The sequence below is a fragment of the Musca autumnalis genome, unplaced genomic scaffold (genome assembly GCF_047663935.1).
Source record: "Musca autumnalis isolate F117 unplaced genomic scaffold, ASM4766393v1 scaffold_2, whole genome shotgun sequence".
NCBI lineage: Eukaryota > Metazoa > Arthropoda > Insecta > Diptera > Muscidae > Musca > Musca autumnalis.
This window is the reverse complement of record NW_027411755.1, coordinates 26,151,733-26,169,118: the sequence shown is the minus strand read 5'-3', so window position 1 is coordinate 26,169,118 and position 17,386 is coordinate 26,151,733. Positions and strand designations below refer to the sequence as shown.

The 17,386-nt window shown below is 36.6% G+C and overlaps 1 protein-coding gene across 3 annotated transcripts in view; it reads left to right on the top strand.

Annotated features, from left to right (window-relative positions):
• Nucleotides 1-15,473, top strand: part of Hr39 (Nuclear hormone receptor FTZ-F1 beta) — a 106,534-nt gene extending 91,061 nt beyond the window's left edge. For 2 of the 3 annotated variants that reach the window (XM_073967311.1, XM_073967312.1), the window contains 4 exons: nt 1,553-4,373; nt 4,437-4,586; nt 4,654-4,756; nt 14,994-15,473. In XM_073967311.1, the coding sequence (XP_073823412.1) occupies nt 1,854-4,373; nt 4,437-4,586; nt 4,654-4,756; nt 14,994-15,307 (3,087 nt within the window). In that variant the 5' untranslated portion in view covers nt 1,553-1,853 and the 3' untranslated portion in view covers nt 15,308-15,473. The remainder of the gene's footprint in view (nt 1-1,552; nt 4,374-4,436; nt 4,587-4,653; nt 4,757-14,993) is intronic. The other variant, XM_073967313.1, reaches the window with a different exon arrangement.
• Nucleotides 15,474-17,386: the final 1,913 nt, after the last annotated feature.

The window sequence follows — 17,386 nt, the reverse complement described above, 5'->3', positions numbered from 1 at the left end:
CTTTTTTGAGAGTAATAAAAATATATTTTTTTAAAATTTGCGAGTAGTAAATAATATTTTTTTAAAAATCTACGATTAATAAAAAATAGTGTTAAAAATCCAAAAATCTTCTAATTGAGTATCAGCAGGTCTTAAAATTAAATATTAGTGGGTCTTCTTATTGAAGATTAGTAGGCCTTCATTTAGAAGGCCAGGATGTCTTGTTATAGAACCCCAGTAGGTCTTCTTTTTTGATAGCCAACAGGTTTTCTTATAGATGACCAGCATGTTTTCTTATAAAATGCCAAAAGTCTTCTTATAGAAGCCAGAAGGTCTTCTTATAGAAGTCTAGAAAGAAGGCGTTCATAAAGATGGTCAGCTTGTCTTCCTATAAAAGCCCAACAGGCCTCTTTATAAATGGTCTGCAGATCTTGTTATAAGCTGTCTTGTTATAGACTGGTACTATCATCTTATTGACTGACCAACAGGTCTTCCTAATAACTGCCACTAGATCTTATAGACGGCAAGATGCCCAGCATGTCTGTTTATAGACGACCAGCAGTTTATCTTACAGACGACTAGCTGATCTTCCTGTAAAGATCAGTGGGCCTTTAAGACTTTTTATAGACGACCAACATGTCTTCGTATAGATGTTCCCACATACAATATACAATATTTAAAAAAAAATCCATGATTAATAATAAATATATTTTTAAAAAAATCCACGATTAAGACAAAATAATTTGTAAAAAATCCGCGATAAAAAATAAATTTTGTAAACAAAATATCAACAGGTCTCCAAATTATATACTGTCTAATTTTTATAATTATAATTTTGCAGATAAATAAAAACAATTTTCAATAAACATTTTTATTATGGTTAGGTCCGAAACTTTTCAGCCCTGATCATTAAAGGCCGTAGAAAAATTTTCTTTGCTGCTTAGTCCCAATTTACATTGGGCGAGTTTACTTGCGGCAATTGTCAGTTTGTTGGTGAGAGAGGGTGTTGAGAGGCAAAGGGTTACCATATACCTCACCTTTCTTTCCATCAAACTGACAATTGCCGCAAGTAAACTCGCCTAATGTAAATTGGGACTTATTACTAATTTTAATACAATTTAAAGTTTTTTGAGAGATATTTGGAAATATGGATCTTTCCAAAATATTGAAAAAAAAACTTGGGTCCGTTACTTTTCAGACCTTGCCAAAAATGGTCGCAGAACGATATTCTTTTTTGCATATAGCCTAAATTACTTAGAATTAGCGCTTTACTTGAAAATATCTAGAATAAAAGTGATTTTGAATAAGTTTTATTACCATGGTTAGGTTCGGAATTTTTCAGCCCTGGCAATAAATGATCATAGATAATTTTTCCTTTCTGGACATTTTATAATTTCGTCCACATTTATGGAAAAATATCTAGAAAAAAGATGTTTAAATACTTGACTTTGATTTTGAAAACATTTGAACTGAAACCCCAAAATAATTAAAATATTTTTTATTAAAAAAATCTCTAATAAAACACTGTAAATAAGTCTAACCTATTTTTTTCTCTTTTCCCTTTTCGTTTCAGGCATTAGTACAACAACAATATGATACTACATGATCAACGACATTTGTCAAATTTTTATAGAAAAACAACAGCAACAAAAACAACAACAAAGAATGCACTAAGCAATCAGAAATTAAGGAAAGACTTAAATCTAGATTAACCGCAACAACAGCAACAACAAAAACGCCAACTAGTTTAGTAAAGAAAAGGGGGCGTGGAACGCCCTCAAGTTAAACAAAAAGACTAAAACGTAGAAGAAGAAAAAACACAAATAATTTTAGCTGCAAAAAGACTTAAAATTTTTTATACAACAACACCAATTATGTCTACAATAAAAACAGAAAATATCAGTGGAGGAGCAGCAGCTGTGGTTACAACAACCACCACCACTATGGGTGGTGGTAATGGGCCTACAAGTTTCCAATTACCCGTCAATATGTGTATCACAGGAACATCTTCAGGAGCGGGCACTACCGGTGGAGGTGGAGGTGGTGTTCCCGCCGCCAGCTGTGTTGGTGTCATTACCACAACGACCACCACAACCCGCAATAACATTTCTGTGACAAATATAAAATGTGAGGTAGACGATGGAGGCACCTCCACGCCATCCAATTCTAGTGGCGGCGGCAATGGCAATATAGTTTCTGTAGGTTTTTACAATGGCTCGAGAACAGGTGCAATTATAAGCGGTGGAAGTGCAACAAGTAGTGGAGGAGGTGGTGTTAGTGGCATCATGGGTGGTGCGGGTGTTATAACATCTGGCCATGGTATACGCATTCCAGTGACAAAGGCGGAAGACAGCGATTCCGAAGCGGAACTGACAAATATTGAAAATTTAAAGGTTACCCGAAGGGTAACCTCATCCAGCAGCAGTAGTACGGTAATGGGATCTGCATCAACTTCCGCGGGTAATCATCACAATGGCCCCAGGCCCATGTCCTGGGAGGGTGAATTGTCGGATAATGAAGATACCAGGGAGGCTGAGCTAATGGACACCGATACCACAATGAGTAATGGCGGAGGAGAGGGAGGTGGTGGTGGAGCGGGCCAGCAAGAACCCTCAAATGCCGTGGCAGTTATTAAAAGTGAGGCCACCACCACCACACCTTCCATGTTTGTGGGGGGCGGCCAAGAGCCGCCCACCATTAAACCCGAAATGGATCTGCATCAACCAACCACAATTTACCACCCCAAACTGAAACTGGCCCCCACCCAAAGTGATCCAATCAACTTGAAATATGAACCACCCGATCATGCCTCACCCTTGGTGAATTCTCCCCTGCTGGCGAGACAAAAGTCCACAACAGCTTTGCCTCATCTACCTGCCAATCCCAGTCCAGATTCTGCCATACATTCCGTTTATACACACAGTTCGCCATCCCAGTCGCCATTGACATCGCGACATGCCCCCTATACCCCCTCCTTGTCGAGGAACAACAGTGATGCATCGCACAGCTCTTGCTACTCCTATTCGTCGGAATTTAGTCCCACCCACTCACCCATACAGGGCAGGCATCAGGCTGCCGGACATGTGGTCTATGGCAGCTTTAATGGCTCCAATGGCAATAGCTTACATCATTCCGCCTTACTTTATCGTCCCATGGTGGGGGGTGGTGGTAGTAATGGAGCATCATCCTCCACATCATCCGCCAAAATGGACAGTATGTCCAATGAAGTGCAAAATCTGTCCATGGATGCTTCCTCCACCTCGTCTTCTGGGGCCCCCACCACCACGGCCTTTAGTATGGCCACTGATCCCGCCACAGGATTACCAGCCTCTCCAGCAGCGGGTATATCACGTCAGCAATTAATCAATTCCCCCTGTCCCATTTGCGGTGATAAAATCTCCGGCTTCCATTATGGCATCTTTTCCTGTGAATCCTGCAAGGGCTTCTTTAAACGTACCGTCCAAAATCGCAAAAACTATGTTTGCGTTCGTGGTGGACCCTGTGCCGTGAGTATTACAACACGCAAGAAATGTCCTGCCTGTCGTTTTGACAAGTGTCTGCAAAAGGGTATGAAACTGGAGGCAATACGTGAAGATCGCACTCGAGGTGGCCGTTCAACTTATCAATGTTCTTACACCCTACCCAATTCCATAATGAGTCCCCTGCTGAGCCCCGAACAGCAGCAGCACCATAACCAGCAGCAATCTTCGGTTCAAAATCTCTTGAGCCAACAACAACAAACGCAGCTACAACATCAACTACAACAAAGATTAAATCCACCCCTGCATTCTCCCCATCAACAGCATCAGCAGTCGCAGCAGCAGCATTCTTCGGCCCATCATCAAAACAATGGTTTTGTGGCTGCTGGGTTGGCCACAATTAAAACTGAACTACCCGATGGTGGAGGTGGCTATGGTAAGGCCACAACACCTGCAGCCCACTCTCCCTCACTTAATGGCGGCTTACACAGTGCAGCAGCATCACCACGTAACCACACATCATCCTCTTCCAGCACCACCCCATCTTCCTCCCACCCAGCTATTAGTGGAGTTAGTCACACTAACAGCCACAACAATTCCCACAACAACAGTATTCCCCAACTTCTCCAAGAGATAATGGATGTTGAACATCTTTGGCAATATACCGATGCCGAATTGGCACGGCTCAATCAACCTCTGGCATCATCATCGTCTTCTGCATCCCTAAACTCATCGTCCACCGATTCGTCATCGACAGCAGCTGCCAGTCACATGACCAATCCACTGCTGGCCAGTGCAGGTCTATCGTCGAGTACCAATCCGGATTTGATTGCCCATCTGTGTAAGGTGGCCGATCATCGCCTCTATAAGATTGTGAAATGGTGTAAAAGTTTGCCATTATTTAAAAATATTTCGGTAAGCAAAATGGTCCGTAGCCCTGTTGGAATTTCATTATTAAAATTATTCACCTTCTTCCAGATTGACGATCAAATTTGCCTGCTCCTCAATTCATGGTGTGAACTTTTACTTTTCTCTTGTTGCTATCATTCCATTGATGTACCGGGAGAAATTAAAATGTCAATGGGCAAAAAAATCACTCTATCGCAGGCCAAGTTAACTGGTTTTCAGGTAAGTTCGAGAGGTATTGCAATTCCTTTGCAGAATTAATAATCCAATTTCCGTTTTTTATTTTCAGACCTGCATTGAACGAATGCTGAATCTGACAGACCATTTAAGACGTCTACGTGTCGATCGTTATGAATATGTTGCAATGAAAGTGATTGTTTTACTGCAATCGGGTAAGTGATGCAGATGTTTTCTTCAACTTCAAAATGTAATTTTAAAAAGAACATCTCAAAGAAGACTTTATGATCTTTCATAAGAAGACCTTTTGGCCGTCTAATATGAAACCTATTGGTCATTTATAGGACAATCCGCTGGCATTTGATAACAACTGCGGTTGGCCTTATTTTGGCCATCTACAAGAGAAACTATTGACCCTCTATAAGAAGACCTAATGGCCTTCAATAAGTACCCTTTTCTCAGAAAGGGTCTATAGAAGCGCCCTTTCTCTAAGAAAGGGTCTTTAGAAGCACACTTTCTCTAAAAAAGGGTCCATAGAACCACCCTTTCTCTAAGAAAGGGTCAATAGAAGCACACTTTCTCTAAAAAAGGGTCCATAGAACCACCCTTTCTCTCAGAAAGGGTCTGTAGAAACACCCTTTCTCTCAGAAAGGGTCTGTAGAAACACCCTTTCTATCAGAAAGGGTCTATAGAAGCACCCTTTCTATCAGAAAGGGTCTATAGAAGCACCCTTTCTATCAGAAAGGGTCTATAGAAGCACCCTTTCACTCGGGAAATGTCTATAGAAGCACCCATTCTCTCAAAAAGGGTCTAAAGAAGCACCCATTCTCTCAAAAAGGGTCTAAAGAAGCACCCATTCTCTCAAAAAGGGTCTAAAGAAGCACCCATTCTCTCAAAAAGGGTCTAAAGAAGCACCCATTCTCTCAAAAAGGGTCTAAAGAAGCACCCATTCTCTCAAAAAGGGTCTAAAGAAGCACCCATTCTCTCAAAAAGGGTCTAAAGAAGCACCCATTCTCTCAAAAAGGGTCTAAAGAAGCACCCATTCTCTCAAAAAGGGTCTAAAGAAGCACCCATTCTCTCAAAAAGGGTCTAAAGAAGCACCCATTCTCTCAAAAAGGGTCTAAAGAAGCACCCATTCTCTCAAAAAGGGTCTAAAGAAGCACCCATTCTCTCAAAAAGGGTCTAAAGAAGCACCCTTTCACTCGGGAAATGTCTATAGAAGCACCCATTCTCTCAGAAAGGGTCTATAGAAGCACCCTTTCTCTCAGAAAGGGTCTATAGAAGCACCCTTTCTCTCAGAAAGGGTCTATAGAAGCACCCTTTCTCTCAGAAAGGGTCTATAGAAGCACCCTTTCTCTCAGAAAGGGTCTATAGAAGCACCCTTTCTCTCAGAAAGGGTCTATAGAAGCACCCTTTCTCTCAGAAAGGGTCTATAGAAGCACCCTTTCTCTCAGAAAGGGCCTATATAAGCACCCTTTCTCTCAGAAAGGACCTATAGAAGCAACCTTTCCTCAGAAAGGGTCTATAAAAGCACCCTTTCTCTCAGAAAGGGTCTATAGAAGCAGTCTTTCTCTCAGAAAGGGTCTATAGAAGCAGCCTTTCTCTCAGAAAGGGTCTATAGAACAACCCTTTCTCTCAGAAAGGGTCTATAGAAGCACCCTCTCTCTCAGAAATTGTCTATAGAAGCACCGTTTCTCTCAGAAAGGGTCTATAGAAGAACCCTTTCTCTCACAAAGGGTCTATAGAAGCACCCTTTCTCTCAGAAAGCGTCTATAGAAGCACTCTTTCTCTCAGAAAGGGTCTATAGTAGCACACTTTCTCCCAGAAAATACCTACAGAAGCACCCTTTCTTTCAGATAGGGTATATAGAGGCAGCATTTCTTTCAGATAGGGTATATAGAGGCAACCTTTCTTTCAGAAAGGGTCTATGGAAGCACCCTTTCTCTCAGAATGGGTCTATAGAAGCATCCTTCTCTCAGAAAGGGTCTATAGAAGCACCCTTTCTCTCAGAAAGGGTCTATGGAAGCACCCTTTCTCTCAGAACGGGTCTACAGAAGTACCCTTTCTCTCATAAAGGGTCTACAGAAGTACACTTTCTCTCAGAAAGGGTCTACAGAAGTACCCTTTCTCTCAGAAAGGGTCTACAGAAGTACCCTTTCTCTCAGAAAGGGTCTATAGAAGCACCGTTTTTCTCAGAAATGGTCTATAGAAGCACGCTTTCTCTCAGAAAGTGTCTATAGAAGCACCCTTTCTCACAGAAAGGGTCTATAAAAGCACCCATTCTCTCAGAAAGGGTCTATAGAAGTACCCTTTCTCTCAGAAAGGGTCTATAGAAGCACGTTTTCTCCTAGAAAGGACCTATAGAAAGTCTCTATAAAAGCACTCTTTCTCTCAGATAGGGTATATAGATGCACCCTTTCTCTCAGAAAGGGTCTATGGAAGCACCCTTTCTCTCAGAAAGGGTCTACAGAAGGACCCTTTCTCTCAGAGAGGGTCTAAAAAGGCACCCTTTCTCTCAGAAAGGGTCTATAGAAGTACCCTTTTTCTCAGAAAGGGTCTATAGAAGTACCCTTTCTCTCAGAAAGGGTCTATAGAAGCATCCTTTCTCTCAGAAAGGGTCTATGGAAGCACCCTTTCTCTCAGAAAGGGTCTATGGAAGCACTCTTTCTCTCAGAAAGGGTATATAGATGCGCCCTTTCTCTCAGAAATGGTCTATAGAAGCACCGTTTCTCTCAGAAAAAATCTATAGAAGCACCCTTTCTCTCAGAAAGGGTCTATAGAAGCACACTTTCTCTCAGAAAGGGTCTACAGAAGCACCCTTTCTCTCAGAAAGGGTCTATAGAAGCACCCTTTCTCTCAGAAAGGGTCTATAGAAGCACCCTTTCTCTCAGAAAGGGTCTATAGAAGCACCCTTTCTCTCAGAAAGGGTCTATAGAAGCACCCTTTCTCTCAGAAAGGGTCTATAAAAGCACCCTTTCTCTCAGATAGGGTCTATAAAAGCACCCTTTCTCTCAGATAGGGTCTATAGAAGCCCCCTTTCTCTCAGAAAGGGTCTACAGAAGCACCCTTTCTCTCAGAAAGGGTCTATAGAAGCACCCTTTATCTCAGAAAGGGTCTATAGAAGCACCCTTTATCTCAGAAAGGGTTTACAGAAGCACCCTTTCTCTCAGAAAGGGTCTATAGAAGCACCCTTTCTCTCAGAAAGGGTCTACAAAGCACCCTTTCTCTCAGAAAGGGTCTATAGAAGCACCCTTTCTCTTAGAAAGGACCAATAGAAGCACCCTTTCTCTCAGAAAGGGTCTATAGAAGCGCTCTTTCTCTCAGAAAGGGTCTACAGAAGCACCCTTTCTCTCAGTAAGGGTCTATAGAAGCACCCTTTATCTCAGTAAGGGTCTATAGAAGCACCCTTTCTCTCAGAAAGGGTCTATAGAAGCACCCTTTCTTTCAGAAAGGGTCTATAGAAGCACCCTTTCTCTCAGAAAGGGTCTATAGAAGCACCCTTTCTCTCAGAAAGGGTCTATAGAAGCACCCGTTCTCTCAGAAAGGGTCTATAGAAGCATCCTTTCTCTCAGAAAGGGTCTATAGAAGCACCCTTTCTCTCAGAAAGGGTCTATAGAAGCACCCTTTCTCTCAGAAAGGGTCTATAGGACTAGCCTTTCTCTTATAAAGGGTCTATAGAAGCATCCTTCTCTCAGAAAGAGTCTATAGAACCAGCCTTCTCTCAGAAAGAGTCTATAGAACCAGCCTTTCTCTCAGAAAGGGTCTATAGAAGCACCCTTTCTCTCAGAAAGGGTCTATAGAAGCACAATTTCTCTCAGAAAGGGTCAATAGAAGCACCCTTTCTCTCAGAAAGGGTCTATAGAAGCACGCTTTCTCTCAGAAAGGGTCTATAGAAGCACCCTTTCTCTCAGAAAGGGTCTATAGAAGCACCCTTTCTCTCAGAAAGGGTCTATAGAAGCACCCTTTCTCTCAGAAAGGGTCTATAGAAGCACCCTTTCTCTCAGAAAGGGTCTACAGAAGCACTCTTTCTCTCAGAAAGGGTCTATAGAAGCACCCTTTCTCTTAGAAAGGGTCTATAGAAGCACCCTTTATCTCAGAAAGGGTCTATAGAAACATCCACGTTTCTCTGACTTTATGGCCCTAGAAAAATATTCTTTAAAAAATCCACGTTTCTCTGACTTTATGGCCCTAGAAAAATATTCTTTAAAAAATCCACGTTTATCTGACTTTATGGCCCTAGAAAAATATTCTTTAAAAAATCCACGTTTCTCTGACTTTATGGCCCTAGAAAAATATTCTTTAAAAAATCCACGTTTCTCTGACTTTATGGCCCTAGAAAAATATTCTTTAAAAAATCCACGTTTCTCTGACTTTATGGCCCTAGAAAAATATTCTTTAAAAAATCCACGTTTCTCTGACTTTATGGCCCTAGAAAAATATTCTTTAAAAAATCCACGTTTCTCTGACTTTATGGCCCTAGAAAAATATTCTTTAAAAAATCCACGTTTCTCTGACTTTATGGCCCTAGAAAAATATTCTTTAAAAAATCCACGTTTCTCTGACTTTATGGCCCTAGAAAAATATTCTTTAAAAAATCCACGTTTCTCTGACTTTATGGCCCTAGAAAAATATTCTTTAAAAAAATCCACGTGTCTCTGACTTTATGGCCCTAGAAAAATATTCTTTAAAAAATCCACGTTTCTCTGACTTTATGGCCCTAGAAAAATATTCTTTAAAAAATCCACGTTTCTCTGACTTTATGGCCCTAGAAAAATATTCTTTAAAAAATCCACGTTTCTCTGACTTTATGGCCCTAGAAAAATATTCTTTAAAAAATCCACGTTTCTCTGACTTTATGGCCCTAGAAAAATATTCTTTAAAAAATCCACGTTTCTCTGACTTTATGGCCCTAGAAAAATATTCTTTAAAAAATCCACGTTTCTCTGACTTTATGGCCCTAGAAAAATATTCTTTAAAAAATCCACGTTTCTCTGACTTTATGGCCCTAGAAAAATATTCTTTAAAAAATCCACGTTTCTCTGACTTTATGGCCCTAGAAAAATATTCTTTAAAAATTCCACGTTTCTCTGACTTTATGGCCCTAGAAAAATATTCTTTAAAAAATCCACGTTTCTCTGACTTTATGGCCCTAGAAAAATATTCTTTAAAAAATCCACGTTTCTCTGACTTTATGGCCCTAGAAAAATATTCTTTAAAAAATCCACGTTTCTCTGACTTTATGGCCCTAGAAAAATATTCTTTAAAAAATCCACGTTTCTCTGACTTTATGGCCCTAGAAAAATATTCTTTAAAAAATCCACGTTTCTCTGACTTTATGGCCCTAGAAAAATATTCTTTAAAAAATCCACGTTTCTCTGACTTTATGGCCCTAGAAAAATATTCTTTAAAAAAATCCACGTTTCTCTGACTTTATGGCCCTAGAAAAATATTCTTTAAAAAATCCACGTTTCTCTGACTTTATGGCCCTAGAAAAATATTCTTTAAAAAATCCACGTTTCTCTGACTTTATGGCCCTAGAAAAATATTCTTTAAAAAATCCACGTTTCTCTGACTTTATGGCCCTAGAAAAATATTCTTTAAAAAATCCACGTTTCTCTGACTTTATGGCCCTAGAAAAATATTCTTTAAAAAATCCACGTTTCTCTGACTTTATGGCCCTAGAAAAATATTCTTTAAAAAATCCACGTTTCTCTGACTTTATGGCCCTAGAAAAATATTCTTTAAAAAATCCACGTTTCTCTGACTTTATGGCCCTAGAAAAATATTCTTTAAAAAATCCACGTTTCTCTGACTTTATGGCCCTAGAAAAATATTCTTTAAAAAAATCCACGTTTCTCTGACTTTATGGCCCTAGAAAAATATTCTTTAAAAAATCCACGTTTCTCTGACTTGATGGCCCTAGAAAAATATTCTTTAAAAAAATCCACGTTTCTCTGAATTGATGGCCCTAGAAAAATATTCTTTAAAAAATCCACGTTTCTCTGACTTGATGGCCCTAGAAAAATATTCTTTAAAAAATCCACGTTTCTCTGACTTGATGGCCCTAGAAAAATATTCTTTAAAAAAATCCACGTTTCTCTGACTTTATGGCCCTAGAAAAATATTCTTTAAAAAATCCACGTTTCTCTGACTTTATGGCCCTAGAAAATATTCTTTAAAAAATCCACGTTTCTCTGACTTTATGGCCCTAGAAAAATATTCTTTAAAAAATCCACGTTTCTCTGACTTTATGGCCCTAGAAAAATATTCTTTAAAAAATCCACGTTTCTCTGACTTTATGGCCCTAGAAAAATATTCTTTAAAAAATCCACGTTTCTCTGACTTTATGGCCCTAGAAAAATATTCTTTAAAAAATCCACGTTTCTCTGACTTTATGGCCCTAGAAAAATATTCTTTAAAAAATCCACGTTTCTCTGACTTTATGGCCCTAGAAAAATATTCTTTAAAAAATCCACGTTTCTCTGACTTTATGGCCCTAGAAAAATATTCTTTAAAAAATCCACGTTTCTCTGACTTTATGGCCCTAGAAAAATATTCTTTAAAAAATCCACGTTTCTCTGACTTTATGGCCCTAGAAAAATATTCTTTAAAAAATCCACGTTTCTCTGACTTTATGGCCCTAGAAAAATATTCTTTAAAAAAATCCACGTTTCTCTGACTTTATGGCCCTAGAAAAATATTCTTTAAAAAATCCACGTTTCTCTGACTTTATGGCCCTAGAAAAATATTCTTTAAAAAATCCACGTTTCTCTGACTTTATGGCCCTAGAAAAATATTCTTTAAAAAATCCACGTTTCTCTGACTTTATGGCCCTAGAAAAATATTCTTTTAAAAATCCACGTTTCTCTGACTTTATGGCCCTAGAAAAATATTCTTTAAAAAATCCACGTTTCTCTGACTTTATGGCCCTAGAAAAATATTCTTTAAAAAATCCACGTTTCTCTGACTTTATGGCCCTAGAAAAATATTCTTTAAAAAATCCAAGTTTCTCTGACTTTATGGCCCTAGAAAAATATTCTTTAAAAAATCCACGTTTCTCTGACTTTATGGCCCTAGAAAAATATTCTTTAAAAAATCCACGTTTCTCTGACTTTATGGCCCTAGAAAAATATTCTTTAAAAAATCCACGTTTCTCTGACTTTATGGCCCTAGAAAAATATTCTTTAAAAAATCCACGTTTCTCTGACTTTATGGCCCTAGAAAAATATTCTTTAAAAAATCCACGTTTCTCTGACTTTATGGCCCTAGAAAAATATTCTTTAAAAAATCCACGTTTCTCTGACTTTATGGCCCTAGAAAAATATTCTTTAAAAAATCCACGTTTCTCTGACTTTATGGCCCTAGAAAAATATTCTTTAAAAAAATCCACGTTTCTCTGACTTTATGGCCCTAGAAAAATATTCTTTAAAAAATCCACGTTTCTCTGACTTTATGGCCCTAGAAAAATATTCTTTAAAAAATCCACGTTTCTCTGACTTTATGGCCCTAGAAAAATATTCTTTAAAAAATCCACGTTTCTCTGACTTTATGGCCCTAGAAAAATATTCTTTAAAAATCCACGTTTCTCTGACTTTATGGCCCTAGAAAAATATTCTTTAAAAAATCCACGTTTCTCTGACTTTATGGCCCTAGAAAAATATTCTTTAAAAAATCCACGTTTCTCTGACTTTATGGCCCTAGAAAAATATTCTTTAAAAAATCCACGTTTCTCTGACTTTATGGCCCTAGAAAAATATTCTTTAAAAAAATCCACGTTTCTCTGACTTTATGGCCCTAGAAAAATATTCTTTAAAAAATCCACGTTTCTCTGACTTGATGGCCCTAGAAAAATATTCTTTAAAAAAATCCACGTTTCTCTGAATTGATGGCCCTAGAAAAATATTCTTTAAAAAATCCACGTTTCTCTGACTTGATGGCCCTAGAAAAATATTCTTTAAAAAATCCACGTTTCTCTGACTTGATGGCCCTAGAAAAATATTCTTTAAAAAAATCCACGTTTCTCTGACTTTATGGCCCTAGAAAAATATTCTTTAAAAAATCCACGTTTCTCTGACTTTATGGCCCTAGAAAAATATTCTTTAAAAAATCCACGTTTCTCTGACTTTATGGCCCTAGAAAAATATTCTTTAAAAAATCCACGTTTCTCTGACTTTATGGCCCTAGAAAAATATTCTTTAAAAAATCCACGTTTCTCTGACTTTATGGCCCTAGAAAAATATTCTTTAAAAAATCCACGTTTCTCTGACTTTATGGCCCTAGAAAAATATTCTTTAAAAAATCCACGTTTCTCTGACTTTATGGCCCTAGAAAAATATTCTTTAAAAAATCCACGTTTCTCTGACTTTATGGCCCTAGAAAAATATTCTTTAAAAAATCCACGTTTCTCTGACTTTATGGCCCTAGAAAAATATTCTTTAAAAAATCCACGTTTCTCTGACTTTATGGCCCTAGAAAAATATTCTTTAAAAAATCCACGTTTCTCTGACTTTATGGCCCTAGAAAAATATTCTTTAAAAAATCCACGTTTCTCTGACTTTATGGCCCTAGAAAAATATTCTTTAAAAAAATCCACGTTTCTCTGACTTTATGGCCCTAGAAAAATATTCTTTAAAAAATCCACGTTTCTCTGACTTTATGGCCCTAGAAAAATATTCTTTAAAAAATCCACGTTTCTCTGACTTTATGGCCCTAGAAAAATATTCTTTAAAAAATCCACGTTTCTCTGACTTTATGGCCCTAGAAAAATATTCTTTAAAAAATCCACGTTTCTCTGACTTTATGGCCCTAGAAAAATATTCTTTAAAAAATCCACGTTTCTCTGACTTTATGGCCCTAGAAAAATATTCTTTAAAAAATCCACGTTTCTCTGACTTTATGGCCCTAGAAAAATATTCTTTAAAAAAATCCACGTTTCTCTGACTTTATGGCCCTAGAAAAATATTCTTTAAAAAATCCACGTTTCTCTGACTTTATGGCCCTAGAAAAATATTCTTTAAAAAATCCACGTTTCTCTGACTTTATGGCCCTAGAAAAATATTCTTTAAAAAATCCACGTTTCTCTGACTTTATGGCCCTAGAAAAATATTCTTTAAAAAATCCACGTTTCTCTGACTTTATGGCCCTAGAAAAATATTCTTTAAAAAATCCACGTTTCTCTGACTTTATGGCCCTAGAAAAATATTCTTTAAAAAATCCACGTTTCTCTGACTTTATGGCCCTAGAAAAATATTCTTTAAAAAATCCACGTTTCTCTGACTTTATGGCCCTAGAAAAATATTCTTTAAAAAATCCACGTTTCTCTGACTTTATGGCCCTAGAAAAATATTCTTTAAAAAAATCCACGTTTCTCTGACTTTATGGCCCTAGAAAAATATTCTTTAAAAAATCCACGTTTCTCTGACTTTATGGCCCTAGAAAAATATTCTTTAAAAAATCCACGTTTCTCTGACTTTATGGCCCTAGAAAAATATTCTTTAAAAAATCCACGTTTCTCTGACTTTATGGCCCTAGAAAAATATTCTTTAAAAAATCCACGTTTCTCTGACTTTATGGCCCTAGAAAAATATTCTTTAAAAAATCCACGTTTCTCTGACTTTATGGCCCTAGAAAAATATTCTTTAAAAAATCCACGTTTCTCTGACTTTATGGCCCTAGAAAAATATTCTTTAAAAAATCCACGTTTCTCTGACTTGATGGCCCTAGAAAAATATTCTTTAAAAAATGCACGTTTCTCTGAACGGATGGCCCTAGAAAAATATTCTTTAAAAAATCCACGTTTCTCTGACTTGATGGCCCTAGAAAAGTATTCTTTAAAAAATCCACGTTTCTCTGAACGGATGGCCCTAGAAAAATATTCTTTAAAAAATCCACGTTTCTCTGACTTGATGGCCCTAGAAAAATATTCTTTAAAAAATCCACGTTTCTCTGACTTGATGGCCCTAGAAAAATATTCTTTAAAAAAATCCACGTTTCTCTGACTTGATGGCCCTAGAAAAATATTCTTTAAAAAATCCACGTTTCTCTGACTTGATGGCCCTAGAAAAATATTCTTTAAAAAATCCACGTTTCTCTGAACGGATGGCCCTAGAAAAATATTCTTTAAAAAATCCACGTTTCTCTAACTTGATGGCCCTAGAAAAATATTCTTTAAAAAATTCACATTTATTGAGCTGATGGGCCTTGGAATGTGGGCCTTGAAATGGGCCATGTTACAATGAAATGTGGAAAATAGATAAAAAAATATTCTTTAAAAAAATCCACGTTTCTTGACCTGAAGGCCCTTGAAAAATATTCTTTAAAAAAATCCGCGATTATTGTGCTGATGGCCCTTAAAAATATTCTTTAATAAATCCACATTCCTTGACCTGATGGCAACTACAAATAATTTGTGATTTATCGATTTAATTTTTGTCATTTCTTTTCTTTTTTCAGATACTTCCGAACTTCAAGAACCCGTCAAGGTACGTGAATGCCAAGAGAAGGCCTTGCAAAGTTTGCAGGCCTACACATTGGCACACTATCCGGAAACTCCATCGAAATTTGGTGAACTATTGCTGCGTATACCGGACTTGCAGAGAACCTGTCAGGTTAGTTACAGCTTCCAATCACAATCAATAAAAATCATTAATGGCTTTTCCTCTATCTCTTCCCCCTCCCAGCTTGGTAAAGAAATGCTCAATGCAATCAAATCTCGTGATGATGGTGATTTCAATTTACTTATGGAACTTTTGCGTGGAGAACATTGACGAAAGCCTTTGAATAGAACATCAACAACACCAATATTTTACTGCATCTTATCATCATCAGCATCAACATCAAACAACACCATTAGGAAAATATTTTTTTTTTGCGAATACCACAATGGAAAAGTGGTATTCATGCGTACGGTACAACAACACAAAACAACAAAAAGCTCCTTCGTCGTCTACTTCTTCCTCCGAAAGAAGAGAACTTTGTTCCTTTTTTTAGGAAACAGAGCATTTGTTCTCTTTTAAAAATATAGATATTTATATTTTTATATAAAAAAAGAAGAAACATATTAATTCAAACATCAAGTTTATATAAAAATTTTTATAAGTATTTTTATACTATTTTTTTATATATAGAAAAACATAAGATAATGATAAAACTAAATTCTTTTTTTTTTTTTTGTATTGTAAGAGCAAGAAGAAAAAACAAACACAATTTAAGTAATACTTTTTTAAAATAATTAAAAAGAATGATGTGCCTAATAACAAATTAAAATAATAATAATAAAAAACAATTTTAATTATAATAAAAAATACTATAAATTTATGTGCATTTTTGTTTTGTTTCTGTTTGTTTTTGTTCTTGTATTCAAAAACGATGAAATATGAAAGAAAATACTATGGAAACATGTTTGCCAAAACTATTCAATCAATGATATTAGTATTTCAAAAAAAAAAAAAAATATAAAGAACATGTCTGAACATGTCTATATAATAGGAAAATAGAAAAAAATACAAGGAACAGAAAAATAGTAAAAGACTAGACATATACAAGAAAATTTACAAAAAATTGTGCACCATGATGAACACTGGTCTACGAGTGAAGCAGCTGTCTTAGCTATCCTAAAATTTATCCACTGCACTCCATAAAGTGCTTTTTATATGGCAATATTTCTTCTATACTTCAAGGATGGAATTCGTTAATCCACTCATTAGGTATATCCCCCACAAAAGTTGCAAAAAAATCCACTGAGTTCGAGAATCGGTTTGAAATTTTCACCGAAAGTAGTGCTTGTAAACCTAATTACAACAAGTATTTTTTTCGTGGACACGTTTTTCTGAAATAATGACCCAAAAGCGCTAAAATTCCCTGTGGCTAGCAACTAAAATGACTCCTGAGCATGATAAATCCCGAATTAAGAACTCGATTAGGTTTAAATTTTGTGCATCGTAATATCCACTCTGACCACTACAGGTACCTCCCTAATAACACTGTACAACACAAAAAATAATTACAAGATAATTCGACCAGATTATGAAAGAAGACCGAAAAAAGGAGACACGTGTATCGGCGTTTTAAAAGTTTACGTCGGGAAGTAAACTAAATAGGCGTGGCAAGTTCCGCCCATTTCTACAGGTTTTGAAATATTCGACATCAGATTCATTTCATTCCTTGGATTCCTTGGAATCCTTTTATTTTAGGTATAAAGTTTCTTTGGCAATATTACTGACAACAGTGCGGGGTATCTTTCTATGAAAAAATTAACCCTCATGCGAGTCACTAAAGGGGTGGTCCCTTTTTTCAAAAACGTTTAAAAACTCCTCGTATCAGATCAAAATATTCCACAAAATTATTATTATTATTATAGCTAAAAATTTCTTTTGTTCAGAGACTCATAATGAAATTTGATTTTGAACATTTCTTCTTTTGACACAATCCCCAAAAAGTGAGGTATTTTATGAGATTTTGACTCAGAATAGAATAAATTTTAATTAAGAGTCTAAAAGTTTAACAAATAATTTCTCCCTTTAATATCTAATTTTGTAACGTCATTTTCTTAACAAAGTATTTTACTCAGATATCTTGTTTGTTCTAGGATTTACAATGAAATTTTGTGTAGAGTATTTCTTCTTTTAACACCTTTCGTCTAGAACTAAATTTCATGTTACTTTCATGCATCAACTCGAAAAAAGAACAAAACAAATTTATTCAAAAAAAAATATTTGGGTGTTTTGTTGGCAAATTTGATGTATATATTTTCTTGATATATATTGCAAATACGTATTTCATTTATTCGGGGACTTATATTGAAATTTGATGGAGATTATTTTTGTCTTTGACATCTTCTATCTAGA